The sequence below is a fragment of the Myotis nattereri genome (genome assembly GCF_964212035.1).
Source record: "Myotis nattereri genome assembly, chromosome: 2".
NCBI classification, from domain to species: domain Eukaryota; kingdom Metazoa; phylum Chordata; class Mammalia; order Chiroptera; family Vespertilionidae; genus Myotis; species Myotis nattereri.
This window is the reverse complement of record NC_138076.1, coordinates 50,344,744-50,361,593: the sequence shown is the minus strand read 5'-3', so window position 1 is coordinate 50,361,593 and position 16,850 is coordinate 50,344,744. Positions and strand designations below refer to the sequence as shown.

The 16,850-nt window shown below is 36.8% G+C and overlaps 1 protein-coding gene across 1 annotated transcript in view; it reads right to left on the bottom strand.

The window, feature by feature from the left end:
• Window positions 1-1,883: 1,883 nt before the first annotated feature.
• Window positions 1,884-16,850, bottom strand: part of LOC308513695 (uncharacterized protein) — a gene marked incomplete at its 5' end in the record, with an annotated part of 75,508 nt that continues 60,541 nt past the window's right edge. Inside the window, one exon of the mRNA XM_081083868.1 lies at window positions 1,884-2,145. Coding sequence (XP_080939994.1) covers window positions 2,122-2,145 — 24 coding nt within the window. The 3' untranslated portion in view covers window positions 1,884-2,121. The remainder of the gene's footprint in view (window positions 2,146-16,850) is intronic.

Below are 16,850 nucleotides of genomic sequence, written 5' to 3'. Positions count from 1 at the left end.
GAACAGAAGTATAAGCTAAGAACTAACACAGAAAAGTCAGCCACACAGCCTGATTTAGCAATACTGATTTCTCGGGTGCAATACCTACTTTACCTGCACTCTTTCTTGATATTTCCAGAACAGCAAAAATGTAATTTTCAGCTAGTTCCCTTAACAGTGGTCAATTACAGAGTACCCCTGACCTATTCACTGATTCCATTCTCTGCACAGGCAGTTTCCAGAAATTGAGTGCACAGACCTGTGATTTTTACCTTCGGATACATCTCTAGAAAAAATAAGCAAGAAGAAAAGAAAGGGGAGAAAGAAGAAAGTAAAAGAAGGAGGCTAAGAACGTTAAAAATTACAGTGGAAGGTAAATACATGTATGGCTGCTATTTTTAAGTGCCCTGACACATTTATATAAATAATTTTGAAAACTTATAGAAATATGAAATGCAGGATAATTTTAAGTGACTTAAAATATTAAAGAATAAGAATCCTTAAAATGAAGCTATAGTTGATATTTCCTTCCTTTGCTTATATAAAACCAATACCTTTAAAGGCATATATACTAGTATGTTATATACAGGGTGTCCCAAAAATTGAGTACACCCTTTAACAGCTGATAGCTCAATTTTGAAAGTGAAATGTACTTGAATAAATACTACCTTTATAATTATTCAAAGTGTGTGTATACATTTTTGGGGGAACACTATATATATTTGTCTATATAAAAATATATATAATATATGGGAAAATTGTACCAAAACATTTGTAGCATATTAAAATTGTTTTGTGAATAGAAAAGAGAAACGATGATCCAAATTTTTTTTCAAAAGCATACTAGAATACTAAAATAAAAAACAAAAATCTGTATTAAAATAAACATATATACATGACATGGTTAAAGAGCTATAAATACTGCATTAAGCAATTACATTTAGTCAAACTTACTAAATATATTTGTCTACATAGAGAATATATTAAAAAATAATGCAATAAGGGAATTATGTATCATTTCTTCATACAGGACCAGCACACACAAAATATAAGTTTTTATCAAACTAACAATAATCATTCAGAAAACATGATATATAATTTGAAAAGAATTCCATTCACTTTGGCAAGAAGAAAACATAACTTACCTAGGAAGAATATATATTTAAATTATAATTTGTGAATTTATATATATAAAGAGGCAGAGGCCATTGTAACAGAACGGATGATCAAATGAATGACCAAACAAGCTGAGTGGGGCGTCAAGGCTGGCAGGGGGGTTAGTGAAGGACGACCAAATGACTGAGCAGCAGGCTGTGTGGGGCAACCAGGCTGGTGGGGGGGGAGGGGCAGTGAGGAATGACCAAACGACTGAACACCAGGCTGCATGGGGCGATCAGGGGGCAGGGGAGTTAGTGAGGGACAACCAAACGACTGAGCAGCAGGCAGCGTGGGACGACCAAGCTGGCAGGGGGCCGTGAGGGGTGACCAGGCTGGCAGAAAGGGGCAATGAGGGTCAACCCGGCTGGCTGGGGTGGGGGATCTGGGGACGACCAGGCCTGCAAATGGGGCAGTAAGGGGTGACCAGGCTGGCGTGGAAGGGGCAGTTGGGGACAACCAGGTTGGAGGGGTGGGGGGGACAGTTGGGGGCAACCAGGCCAGCAGGCAGAGGAGGTTAGGGGTGATCAGGCTGACAGGGGGGCCAGTATATCAGGCAGGCAGGCAAGTGAGCAGTTAGGAACCAGCAGTCCTGGATTGTGATAGGGATGTCCGAATGCCAGTTCAGGGATCGGGCCTAAACTGGCAGTCAGACATCCCCTGAGGGGTCCCAGATTGGAGAGGGTGCAGGCTGGGCTGAAGGGACTTCCCCGCCCCCATGCATGAATTTCATTCACTGGACCTCTGGTAAATTTACAAAACTGCAATGTATTTTTGGATACATTACCAAAATAATTGGAAAGTACAATTTAATCTAGGTTTTCAACGAAAGCTCAATCAAGAAAAACAAATAATGACCAAAAAAATTTACAACGTTAAAACACAAATGAAAGGCTAGGAAAAGGTATCAGCTGTGTCCGTTTAATTCTTAGATGTTGGCTTTCAGACTCTCAAAAGTTACGGACAGTTGTTTCCCAGTCTTCCACACTAAGCTCCAGTTAGTCCTTCTCGCTGGAAAATAGAAATGCAGTTTCAGCAAACATGGATACAAAGGTACTTTATTTTTTATTGTTATATTTTATTATTATTATTACAACTATTTTTACTTTAAAATGTTAATGTTGACTAAATCTGTCTCCATTTGTTGTTTTCTGCAATTATTTTTCTTTAAAATATGTTTCATTGATTTTAGCGAGAGAGAAAGGAGAGAGAAAGAGAAAGAAACATTAATCAGTTGCCTCCCCCCCACAGCCCTACCAGGGACCAAACCCACAACTTGGGCATGTGACTTGACTGGGAATAGAGCTGGTGACCTTTCTGTGCACAGGACGATGCTCAATCAACTGAGCCCCACAGGCCAGGGCATTTTCTGACATTCTTTAACTGAGATTCACATTTTTAAAAAATCAGGTGTGTGGTAACTTCTGTCCCTTAGTGACTGTACAAATCACTTACTTCTTCCTAGTAATTTTAATTAAAGTCCAAGTTTTATTCAGTTGAGTATAATAATCATTTATATCTTGTATATGTTGCTATGATTTAAATATTTAATATCACTTTTTTTCAAAATATTCAAAGAAATTGAACCTTTTATCATTATGAAATATATCTTTATTTCCCTTGCAATATATCTTCTTCTGATCATCTCTTTTGTCTGATATTAATATAGTTACACTAGGTTTTTTGTAATTTGTGTCTACATTATATATATATATGTATATACATATATGTGTATATATGTACATTCATATACATATTCATGAAATACTTTATGGGAGGCTACTAAGTAAATGAAACAGTATTAATAGTTGTAGAAAATAACAGAAAACATGCCTTCCCTTATAAAACATATGGTGTAGTAGAAAATCCAATTAAAATAGTGTGTGATGAAGCATTTTGATAAAGTCTGGCTTATTATAAAAGTACATGAAAATGTTTATAATCTTCACCTGTGGGCATTATATATGGCTGCTGAAAGTAAATGATTCTCTCACAGTGAGTGGAAATAGGCAAGGCGAATGAATCATGGATGGAAGTGAGAGTAACAGTAAAAAGAACAGTTTGTGCAAAACATGGGATAAAAGGAAATACAGAATCATTTGGGAAATAAAAGACATTTGAGTTGTGTGAGTAAAAGATTACTTGTAGTGTTGATTTGTCGAACACAACAAATGAGGTTGGAGAGGTAAGCAGGGGCCACATTACTCAGGCCATATAAGCTCTGTCAAGGACTCAGGACCTCAAAAAGAAAGCAAGGGGGGGAGGGGCTTGAATATTTTTTAATGTAAGTAAAACTTGATCTAATTTGAATTTAAATGATTTGCTTAATGTGTATTTTAGAAAGTGATTTAGATGGAATTAAGTCCTAGTTATCTATGTATATATAAGCCTAAGTGACCGTCCAACCGTCTGACTAGTAGCTATGATGCGCTGACCACCAGGGGGCAGATGCTCAATGCAGGAGCTGCCAACTTGTGGTGACTTGGGTGCACCCAGAACCAGAAAGGAGAGAGCCTGATTCCTGGGTGTGTAACCCGAGAACCGCCCTCTCGCAATCTGGGACCCTTCAGGGGATGTTGGAGAGCTGGTGTCGGCCCCATCACTGCAGGCCAGGCCAAGAGATGCCACCGGTACATGAATTCGTGCACCAGGACTCTAGTAAAAGAATAACTGAGAGGGAATACCAGTAATGCAAACAAAAATTTATATTGATCTAGAGCAGGGGTGGGCAAACTTTTTGACTCCGGCCACAATGGGTTCTTAAACTGGACCGGAGGGCCGGAACAAAAGCATGGATGGAGTGTTTGTGTGAACTAATATAAATTCAAAGTAAACATCATTACATAAAAGGGTACGGTCTTTTTTTTTTTTAGTTTTATTCATTTCAAACGGGCCAGATCCGGCCCGCGGGCCGCAGTTTGCCCACGGCTGGATTAGACCCTGTTTCTCTCTTCAGGCCTCACTGTAAACAGAAAAACTTGGATTAATTTAGAAAAAATATACAAAAGAGAAGAATGGAAGAACTTTTTATCATTTGGATTGAGAGGGAAAGGAATTGGAAGGGAAATAATGTCTTTTCTAGGAAGCATTCATTGGATGGTATTTCTATTCACTAAAGTAGAAAAGTGACTTAGAGAGCACAAGATAAATGAATTTTCTGTATTGGACATGTTAAGTTTGAGGTACCTGCAGGCCAACCAAATAGAGATGTGCAACAGGATGAATAGATCCAAAGTGAACACCCTCTAAACTGGTGGTACTTATTTGGATGATATAAGTTTAGATTACATTCAGGGGAACTACTGAGAAAAGGACAAATGAAATGAAATACAGACCACAAGTAAAAGTTAAGAGAAGACTGCTATAAAGAAAATCAGAAGAGTGCTGCATTTTAGAAATAAGTGAAGAGGTTTTTAAAAACAAAACAAAACAAACACAAGTGCTGAATAATGACAGAAGTTATGGAAAGATTAAATATGACAAAACTAAAAAAATTAATGGTAAATTTAAGTAATTTAAAGAAGACGATAAATCCTTTGTCAAATTCTCCTTCCCTTGATTTTGGATTTACTTGACAAATACACCATGGTGGATTGACAATCTAGGACATCTAAGATGAGCCATGAAGAAAATGTGTGCCCTGTATCATAGCTCCTAGGGAAGAGGTTTAGCTGCCTTGCTGGAAGTCCTAAGATTACATGAAGAGAGAGGCACTCCCCCACCCCCTTAGCCTTCCAGCTTTTCCCAAGGCACTGGGCATGTGACTAAGTACATCTAAGAAACCACTCCCACCTCTGCCCCAGGTGCCAGCTAAATTCCACTGAGTTAACCAAGTTGACATCAAGAAAGACAGGAAGGTTGTTGTTGTAATTCATTAAAGTTGGATGCATTTCTTAAATGTAGCAATGAATAATGTGAACATGTCTTGCAAGTAGAATGATGCTTTCATAAATCCTCTAATAAGTCACGTTGGCTTTTGTACCTGGATTCCAGACTGAAAGTGTAAGGGCCTCAAGGAAACTTTTAGTGATCCTGGAGAAAAAGGGCCCCTTATTATACTAGTATAGTGGCAGCAATATTAGTGAAATCATTGCAGGTGTAACATGGAAAATAGAAAATATACGTAATTAATGGGGGGATTTAGCTAGATGGAATCTGAGTTGGGTGTTAAATGTAACAAAGAATTCTATTTTCTTGCTTGTGATAAGGTACAGACAAAGAAAAATGAGCTAAGAAAAAACGTTCAGTGTCCAAGCAGAATTTAGAGGAGATCTAAATGAGCAAGAACTTTCTTAGTTCAAAAATAAATTGGTTTCTCATTCTTGGTTACCTCAAGAAAAAAAAGAAATGTTATCACTTAAGGAACGGATTCAGAACAAATGTTCAATATTCAGGGCACTATTGTAAAGCAGATAAAAGAGTGACAATATCAGGAAATGTGACCTTAAGATCTTTTAAAATATATTTTAAAAATTAACTTTTTATTTATGTATTTATTTTTTTTGCAATTACATATTTTTTTAAATTTTTTTCCATCACCATTTATTCCCTCTATAACATCACTCCTCACTATCACCACATTGACCTTAGAAGAAATGAATGGTAGGAGGGGCATTAAACATATTAGGACACAATATCCTTCAATGTAGACAATTAACACCTAGTAATCTTAAAGATAGCATCAACATTCTATATCACTCAAATGCATGTAGGGGAGGTTCTGTCTTGCAAAGAAAAGAGAGATCTTTGCATAATAGAGAAAATTATATGTGATTTGATACATAAGAAGGTTTTGACCAGTTTGAATTGAAAGAAAAATTAGAATACCAAAGTTTAAAAAACACACCAAAAAAACACTCTGGGCTCCCATACTTCTACAGGCAGGAAACAGGCTGGATGTTTCAGTGGAATCTGAAGGCTGGAAAGGACCAATGTCCCAGCTCATTAATTCAGGTGGGAGGAGTTCTCTGTTACTCAGCCTTTTTGCTCTATTCAAATCTTCAATTGATTGGTTGAAGCACACTCTCTGTATGAGGGCAATTTGTTTTACTCAGTCTACTGATTCAAGTGTTAATCTCATCCTCATCGATAAACCCAAAGTACTAATTGACTGAATGTCTGAGTACCACATATTCCAGTCAAGTTGGCACATGAGATTAAACATTGCATATAGAAAGGCAAATGACCCAGAATAGTCACATGATAATAAAGAAAAAGAACAAGAGCAGAGGACTGACACTACCTGACGTCAAAACTTGTAGAGAGCTATTATAATCAAGATAGTGAGGTACCGGTGAAAGAATGCATGAATAGATCAAAGAAAGAGTACAGAGAGCCCAGAAATATACTCATACAGATATAGTTAACTTATCTTTCACAAAGGAACAAAAGCAATTCAATTGAGAAAGAGTAGACTTTTCAACAAATAGAAATGGAACAACTGGACCTCCACAAGAAAAAAAAAAATTTGAACCTACATACTGATGTTAAACATTTCACAAAAACTAACTCTAATGGACCATAGACTTGAAATGCAAAACCCAGAAGAACATAATATAGAAAGAAATCTAGATGACCTTCGGCAATGTGCTTTAGATATACCACCAAAAGCAAGATTTATGAAAGGAGAAAATAATAAGTTGGACTTCATTACAATTAAAACTTACGTGCTGTGAAAGACATTGTTAGATGAATGAAAGACAAGCCATAGATTGGGAGAAAATATTTGCAAAACATATATCTGGTGCAGGACTTGTATCTTAAATATAAAAAGATTTCTGAAAATTTCAACAAGTAAACAACCAATTTAAAACTGGGGTAAGATCTGAACAGGGACTTTACCAAAAGGATACCCAGATGATAAATATGCACAAGAAAAGATATCAACTCATTAGGGAATTGCAAATTAAAACAACAGTGAGATCTGATTACATGCTTATTAGAATGGCTAAAATCTAAAACATGGAAACACCAAATGTTGATCAGGATGCAGAGCCACAACAAGTATTTTTTAAAATATGTTTTTGTTTTGTTTTATTTTGGTCTTAAACATTTTTTAAATATATATTTTTATTGATTTTAGAGAGTAAGGGAGAGGGAGAGAGAGATAGAAACATCAATAATGAGAGAGAATCATTGATCTGCTGCCTCCTGCACACCCCCTACTGGGGATTGAATCCGAAACCTGGGCATGTGCCCTTGACCAGATTTGAACTTGGGACCCTTCAGTCTGCAGGCTGATGTTCTATTCACTGAGCAAAACCAGCTAGGGCTAAAATATGTTTTTATATTTTTAGATAAATAGGAAAGGAGAGGAAAAGAGAAATAGAAACATTGATGAGAGAGAAACAATATCCATCAGCTGCCTCCAGCACTCCTCTTGTGTCCTGAAAATTCACAATGGTATATGCACTTTAGAAGAGATTGGCAGGTCATTAAAAAGTTTAACATAGTCCAACCGTATAATCCAGAAACCACACATTCAGATACCTTAATTTATTGAAAACTATTTCCACACAAAACCTGCATACAAGTGTTTACAGCAGCTTTTTATCTACTTTCTAAAAGAATGGAAACAATCAAGACTTTCTTCAATGGATGAATGTACAAACATACTTTGACACACCAACATAATAAAAAATTTATATATTTATAAGTAAAAATAAATGATTTATCTAGTTATGAAAAGACATAAAAGGACACTTAAGTGCATAGTCCTAAGTGAAAGGAGCCAGTCTGAAAAAGTTACCGATTGTCTAATTCTAATTCTACAGCATTCTGGACAAGGCAAAACTATTAATAGTAAAAAGGTCAGTGGTTGTGTTGGGTTGGTGGAAAAAGGGATATATAGGTGGAGGGTGGGTAAAAAGGCACAGGAAATTTTTTGAGAAGTGAAATATCTCAGTATTATATTGTTATGATGAAAATGTGTCATCATACATTTGTCAAAATACAACTTCATAACACAAAGAGTAAAACTTAATGTTAACTATAAACTTTAGTTAATAATGCCATATCAATATTGGTTCATCAAATAAAACAAATGAACCACACTAATGCAACATATTAATAATAGGAGAAACTGCATGGAGGATACAAGAGGCATATGGTTACAATCAAAAAACTATTTGCTCAATTTTCTTTGAACTGTTCTGAAAGTTAGTTTTTTTAATGTAAAATTAAATTAATTTTAATTTATAAAGGATTTCAGGTAATTATTTTCTTGTCAAATAGAAATATTTTTCTAAAAGTCGCAAAAGGAAAAAAACACACCAAAAAACTGAATATTAAGGAAATGATAGCAAAACTAGAGGCCCGGTGCACGAAATTCGTGCACTGGGGGGTGGGGGGAGGGTGTCCCTCAGCCTAGCCTGCATCGTCTCCAATCTGGTATCCCTCTCACAATCCGGGACTGCTGGCTCCCAAGCGCTCGCCTGCCTGACTGCCTGATTGCCCCTAACTGCTTCTGCCTGAGAGCCTGATCACCTCCTAACCACTCCCCTGCCAGCCTGATTGACACTTAACTGCTCCCCTGTCGACCCGATTGCCCCCAACTTCCCTCCACTGCCAGCCTGGTTGACCCCAACAGCCCTCCCCTGCTGGCCATCTTTGACCACATGGGGGCGGCCATCTTGTGCAAGGGTGTGATGGTCAATTTGTATATTACCTCTTTATTATACAGGATATTCAATATACAATTACATATCACAGGTAGACTCACAGATATTTATAAGCATATATTATTATTTTTTTAATTTTTATTAAGTTATTACATATGTGTCCTTATCCCCACATTACCCCCCATCCCTGCCACATATGCCCTCAACCCCTTGTTATCTATGTCCATTGGTTAGGCCTATATGCTTGCACATAAGACCTTTGGTTGATCTCATCCCCTTTACCCCCACCCTCCCCTACCTTCCCTCTGAGGTTTGACGGTCTGATCGATGCTTCTCTGTCTCTGGATGTTTTTGTTCATCAGTTTATGTTGTTCATTATATTCCATAAATGAGTGAGATCATGTGATATTTATCTTTCTCTGGCTTATTCACTTAGCATAATGCTCTCCAGTTCCATCCATGTTGTTGCAAATGGTAAGAACTCCTTCTTTTTAACCATAGCATAGTATTCCATTGTGTACATGTACCACAGTTTTCTAATCCATTCATCTACTGATGGGCATTCAGGCTGTTTCCAAATCTTAGCTATGGTGAATTGTGCTGCTATGAACATAGGGGTGCATATATCCTTTCTAATTGGTGTTTCTAGTTTCTTGGAATATATTCCTAGAAGTGGGATCACTGGGTCAAATGGGAGTTCCACTTTTAGTTTTTTGAGGAAACTCCATACTGTTCTCCACAGTGGCTGCACCAGTGCACGAGGGTTCCTTTTTCTCCACATCCTCTCCAGCAGTTGTCGTTTGTTGATTTGTTGATGACAGCCATTCTGACAGGTGTGACATAGTACCCCATTGTCATTTTGATTTGCACCTCCCAGGTGATTAGTGACTTTGAACATGTTTTCTTATGTCTTTTGGCCTTTCTTCTGTCTTCTTTTGAAAAGTATCTATTTAGGTCTGTTGCCCATTTTTTTATTGGGTTGTTTATCTTCCTTTTGTTAAGTTATATGAGTTCCCTGTAAATGTTGGAGATTAAACCCTTATGGTGATATCATTTGCAAATATGTTCTCCCATGCAGTGGGCTTTCTTGCTGTTTTCTTGATGGTTTCCATTGCTGTGCAAAAGCTTTTTATTTTGATGTAGTCCCATTTGCATAATTTCTCTTTAGTTTCCAATGCCCTAGGAGCAGTATCAGTGAAGAAATTGCTTCAGCATATGTCTGATATTTTTTTTGCCTCCTGTGGATTCCTCTAGTATTTTTATGGTTTCCCATCTTCTGTTTAAGTTCTTTATCCATTTTGAGTTTATTTTTCTATATGGTTTAAGTTGGTGGTCTAGTTTCATCTTCTTACATGTATCTGTCCAATTTTCCCAGCACCATTTATTGAAGAGACTGTCTTGAATCCATTGTATGTTCTTGCCTCCTTTGTCTAATATTAATTGAGTATAGTGGTTTTGGTTGATTTCTGGGTTCTCTATTCTATTCCATTTTTCTATATATCTGTTCTTACTCCAGTACCAGACTGTTTTGAGAACAGTGGCTTTGTAATACAGCATGATATCCGGTATTGAGATCCCAAAAATTTTGCTCTTCTTTCTCAGGATTGCTGCAGCTATTCAGCGTCTATTTTTATTCTAGATGAGTTTTTGGAGAGTTCATTCTAGGTCTGTGAAATATGCCATTGGTATTTTAATGGGAAGTGCATTGAATTTATAGATTGCTTTGGGTAGTATGGACATCTTGATGATGTTGATTCTACCAATGCATGAACACGGTATGTTCTTCCATCTGTTTATATCTTCCTCTATCTCCTTTTTCAGTGTCCTTAGTTTTCTGCATATAGGTCTTTTACTTCCTTAGTCAAGTTTATTCCTAGATATCTTAATTTTTTTGGTGCGATGGTAAACGGAATTGCTTCTTTAGTCTCTCTTTCTGTAAGTTCATTATTGGTGTATAGAAATGCCATAGATTTCTTGGCGTTAATTTTGTATCCTGCTACATTGTTGAATTTATTTATTAAGTTTAATAATTTTTTGATGGAGTCTTTAGAGTTTTCTGTGTACAGTATCATGTCAATTGTGAATAAGGATAGTTTTACTTCTTCTTTTCCACTTTGGATGCTTTTATTTCTTCTTCTTGTCTGATCACAATGGCTAGTACTTCCAGTACTATGTCGAACAGGAGTGGTGAGAGTGGGCATCCCTGTCTTGTTCCTGCTCTTAGGGGAAATGGTTTTAGGTTGTGCCCATTGAGTATGATGTTGGCTGTGGGTTTGTCATATATGGCTTTTATTATGTTGAGGTATGATCCTTCTATTCCCACCTTGTTGAGAGTTTTTATCAAGAAAGGATGTTGGATTTTGTCAAATGCTTTTTCTGCGTCAATTGATATGATTATGTGATTTTTATCTCTCAGTTTGTGTGATGTATCACGTTTATTGATTTGCAGATATTGTACCTCATGTGTCTGCTGCTCACATGGTTGCAGTGCCCTGGACTTTCTCCGGGATCCTCTGCCCTTCCCGGCTGCAAACCATCTCCCGGCTGAGTCTCCTTTGCCAATTCGGGCTGGATGTTACTCGTTTCAGCTGCTCACCCTATCTGCTTCGGGACATGGCTCAGGACACATTCATCTATACCACCGCCATTCTGTCTCTCTAGCATATATTATTTTTAATGATAATGTTATATATGCAACACTATTTTTAAAGCATATTTAGTAGTAGTTTGTTAAATTTAAGAATAGTTTGTGAAGAAATTGGTAGCTCATGTAAACTTTGTTTATTAATAAGAAATAAATGTCAAAAATTACATCATAATTTTTGAGAATATTAATACTAAAAATAAAAATTTATGTTTATGTGATTTTTAATTTGTAATCAGATGTAATTATATTGTTGCACTATTATTCATATTCAAAGTATACATGAACTATATACCTTTGTAAAATGTTTATTATAAGTTACATCACAAGGTCAAGCTATGATGTTTTTATTGTGTAGCTAAATAAATATAAAAGTTTTGTTTCATCCTCAGGAAACATGTGTGTGGCTGCTTTCATTTGTAAGGATGATATCACCTTCTTTCCATGATAAACAACATTTTCATTTAAATTATCTGTAGTATCTCAAAAAATACATGGCTTATATACATTCATGAATATGCTTTCATATGATTAACTTATGTCAAATCCTATCTAATGAAAGAGAAACATGGTAATTAGCTGTACATCTGCTACCCTTCCAATTGGCTAATCAGGGTGATATGCAAATTAACTGCCAGCCAAGATGGTGGCCGGCGGCCAGGCAGCTTGAAGTTAACATGAGGCTTGCTTGCTTCAGTGACAGAGGACTCCAATGTTCCCCGCATGCCTTGCTGGCCTCCAAGTGTGCAGTTTGAAACATTGTTACAAATATAGAAGCTAAATAAACCCCCAGAAACCTACTTTCAGCCAGCTGGGATCTCAGAGCTGGAGTTGATACAGTGTTTTGATTATAGAACCCAAACAAACCAGATACCTGCTTTCAGCAGCAGAGGCCTCAGAGCTGAAGCCAGAGCTAAAGCTGGCCCAGAATAAAAAAAGAAAAGAAAAAAAGGAGCAGTTGGGAGCTTCAGTCACCCGCCAGCCTGAAAACAGTCATCAGCCCCTCACCCAGGCTGGCCAGGCACCCCAGTGGGGACCCCCACCCTGATCCAGGACACCGTTCAGGGCAAACCAGGCAGCCCCACCCATGCACCAGGCCTCTATCCTATATAGTAAAAGGGTAATATGCCTCCCAGCACCGGGATCAGCAGAGCCGTGAGGCCTCCAGGCACCGGGATCAGCATGACAGGGGGCAGCGTCCAAACCCCTTGATCACCCTGGGGCTCTGTGTGTGACAGGGTGCGGTGCCCCAACCCCCTGATCAGCCCTGCTCTGTGTGTGACAGGGTGCGGTTCCCCAACTCCCCTATCAGCCCTACTCTGTGAGTGACAGGGGGGAGCTCCTCAATCCCCTGATCTGCCCTGCTCTGTGCATGACAGGGTACGGAGCTCCAACCCCCCTGATGGGCCCTGCTCTGTGAGTGACAGGGTACGGAGCCTCAACCTCCAGATTGGCCATGCTCTGTGCATGACAGGGGGCGGCACCCCAATTCCCCAATCGGCCCTGCTCTGAGCCTGACCAGGGGCTGCACCTAGGGATTGGGCCTGCCCTCTGCCACCCGGGAGCAGGCCTAAGCCAGCAGGTCATTATCTCCCGATGGGTCCCAGACTGTGAGAGGGCACAGGCCTGGCTGAGGGACCCTCCTTCCCCCCGAGTGCACAAATTTTTGTGCCCTGGGCCTCTAGTATGTAAATAATTGTGTAAATAAAATTTATATAAGTAATTTTTTTCATCTGTTTTTTTCATCATAAGGTGGGCAAATACAGATTTGTAATAAAATAACATATTTATAAGTAAAAATTATGTACTTTAAAAATATTCAAACATTAGTTCCATTATTATTTTTATATAATTTTGGTGTAAGTAACAATTAATCTAAAATAATAACAAGTGAAGATTTGTGGTTTAAATTTTCAAAAAAAAAAATTGATTAAAGAATGGTAAGCTTTTCATACCATAATAATAAATATATATTTTAAACAATTTTGATGTTTCTTTTAAATTCTGGTTGGGGAAAAAGAAGTAAAAATTCCTTTACGTATATTTTTATTTGAATACTCTTTAATTATGAGCCAAAAAGTTATTGTGTTTACACACCTTTAATATCTCTGAATCAAGTTTCTCCTTCATTAAAATTTATGCTTTTAAATAACCATTGATTGAGAAAATTTGTTTTATACATAATTTGGTTGGAGCACTGTGTTAACAACATATTATTTCTACCTCTACAAATTTCTAGTTAAAATGCATAAAAAAGAAATTTTAAAATTATTAAGGATTTCTGATAAAATGCAGTTATTTATTTATGATACTTTTGAAGAAACAATATTTCCTCTAACATCCATTTCTTAAAAATGAATATACATGGGGAAGCTAGTTGATATAATTAGCAGATAGTTGATGATAAAGCAATTAAACGAAAGGTCATTTGCCTTATCTCTGAACAAAAAAATTATCATCCCTATTAGTCTATTAGGTGGAATAATTTGTTTTGTAAATGTTTCTGTTCATGCTGAAAATCAGTAGCTCTCATAATGAAATGCCCTGATTGAACCTGGTATACACAAATTGTAACACCTAGTGCTATGGTTGCACTTTAAACTGATATGTTGTCACTTCAAATTACTTTGCATTGGCATCTGTGGTTATTTAGAATTACAAGTTAATTTGGATGACTTCCAGAACAAATAAACAAGTGTAAAACTGTCTCAATGCATTTATTGTGCTTGAATGATTGAAGGACTTTTTTTGTGTGTGACTTCAATGTTCCAGAATAATTTTCTCTAACAGCAGGAGGTGGCTAGACTTCCAAACGGTTATTTTACTATAAATTATATAAAATCTGCATTAAAAAGAATATTTAATTTTAAATACAATAAAAACAAATAAGAACTGACTAAAGCATCTTACAAAAAAGTTACATACATAACATAATGACAATAATAACTATAACAGTAAAATATAAATGACCATATTGATTAAAAAACAATATAATAAATTAGAGGCCCAGTGCAAGCCAGAGTCCATGCATGTCATCGCTGTATCATCCTGCTTTTTCCGTGTTAGAGTAGCCTTGCCAGGTTTTAATTTTTAAATCTCAAAAACTATTCCCAATATATAGGGTAGGGTCCCCAGGCCTGGCCGGAGATCAGGGTCAACTGTGGGGTGACCAGCGGGGCGATAAGGGGGGGCCCCACTGGCATGCCCCTTGGTTGGTGGCCTGGCGCCACCCGCTCGCAGGCCCCAACCCGGGACAGCTCTCGCATTGAGCATCTGCCCCCTTATTGTCATTGTGCATCATAGCGACCGGTAATTCCGCCATTTAGTTGATTTGCATATTAGGGTTTTACTATATAGGATAGAAAAAAATGATTTTGAACTACTCATAATAAATTAAAGAAATCATGGTTGAATAAACAGGAGACAGCTATTAAAAATACTGGAAAAAATGTAATCCTAAAACAATAATTGTGTTTTTGGAAGCGAAACAGTGTACCAATTCAATACCAACTAAGGAACCACCGGCAAAATGAATATATATCCATTATGTCTACGGGCATATACATCATATCCATGTTCTCAGTCTCTCACTATAATCTGTTAATATCATAATGCCTGCTTACAAATCTAAATCTTAAGTTGTGCCTGTAATCATGTAAAATGGATGCTGCAATGTGTTGTTGGCTTGCTCCTTGGGCACTTCTTTTTCCCATTTGTATATTCACTCAGGGAAATCTGATCAAGTCCCTTACTTAACTCTGCATCCATGGATGTACATGTCCTGCCCTCATCTCCCAACTAACTTGTAAAACCTCCTAGGTTCAAATGCTGTGATGGTTAAATTTCATGTAAACTTGGCTGAGCTATTGTTCCCAGTTGTCTGATCAAACACCATTTTATTTTATTTTATTTTATTTTATTTTATTTTATTTTATTTTATTTTTTAAATATATTTTATTGATTTTTTACAGAGAGGAAGGGAGAGGGATAGAGAGTTTGAAACATCGATGAGAGAGAAACATCGATCAGCTGCCTCTTGCACAACCCCCCAGTGGGGATGTGCCCGCAACCAAGGTACATGCCCTTGACTGGAATCGAACCCGGGACCCTTCAGTCCGTAGGCTGACGCTCTTTCCACTGAGCCAAACCGGTCAGGGCTCAAACACCATTTTAGATATCCCTATGAAGATACTTTTTAGATGTGATTAAATATAAATAAATAGGCTTTCATTGAAGAAGATTGCCCTCCATGATGGTGGAATGAACCTCATCTAAGGAGTAAAAAGCCTTAAAAATAAAAATTTTCAAAGATGCAATTCTGCTTCAAGAATGTAACATAGAGGCCCTATTTCCAGTCTGTAGATTTCAGACTCAAGATTGCAAATCAATTCTTTCCTGAAATTTTAGCCTGTTGACCTGCTTGACAAATTTCCAACTTGTCAGCCCCCACCCAATTCCCTAATATTGTCAGGGAATGTTAATTTCATTTTTTTATTGAAAAATAGTCATTTATAATATATCTAATATATATATATATTATAAATGACTATTTTTCAATAAAAAATGAAATTAAAACACTCTTAGGAATTAATAGAATATTTAAAAAGTGATCGTTGAAATATTTAACAACCAATATTACAAAGATATCAATAAATCAGAAAGAACCTTAGGATTATAGAAAGATAAGTGAAGATAAACTGGTAAAATAGTGTACTAGCTGTTATCAGCTTTGCTTTAAACCATTAATGAAATTAAATTCATAATAAAAATAATTTTAGAAAAAGACTATCAGATTTAGAGATACAGTTCTCACATATATTCATAGAAAACTTCAATTCAAATATGAAGCAAGCTTCTGCAAAGTATAACAAAACACATTTTCTCAACAATTAGAGACCAGCCTCATTCATAGATTTGCAGGTAATTATTCTTTTAAAAGTTCACAAATAAATTTAGCAATGCTTTAAAAATTATAATACATATTGGTTCAGTGGCATTTTATCCTAGGAATTCAAGAATCTATTATATCAGAAAATTAATAAATTTAACTAAATTAACAGGGTTAAGTTAAATAATCCAGAAGTTATCTATAATAATAAAAGTGTAATATGCTAATTAGACTGGACATCTTTCCGGATGACATTCTAGATGAAGCTGGGGCTGCGAGGGAAGCCTGGGTCCCGGGTGCCAGGGGGAAGCCATTGCTGGCAGCCATGGGAAGGAAGACCTACTCTTGCATGAATTTCGTTCATCAGGCCTCTAGCACTCTATAATCCTTTCAATGAAATAGGGCCAGAGATTTGTGTATTTATTTTTATTAAATGATGTATCTGTATTTAGAAGTGTGCCTGGCACATAGTATTTTTTCAATAACATTTGTAAATAAGTAGCTGCAGGAAAAAAAAAATACATAAAACCACAACTTCCATTTCTTTTTTTTTCTTTTTTTTAAG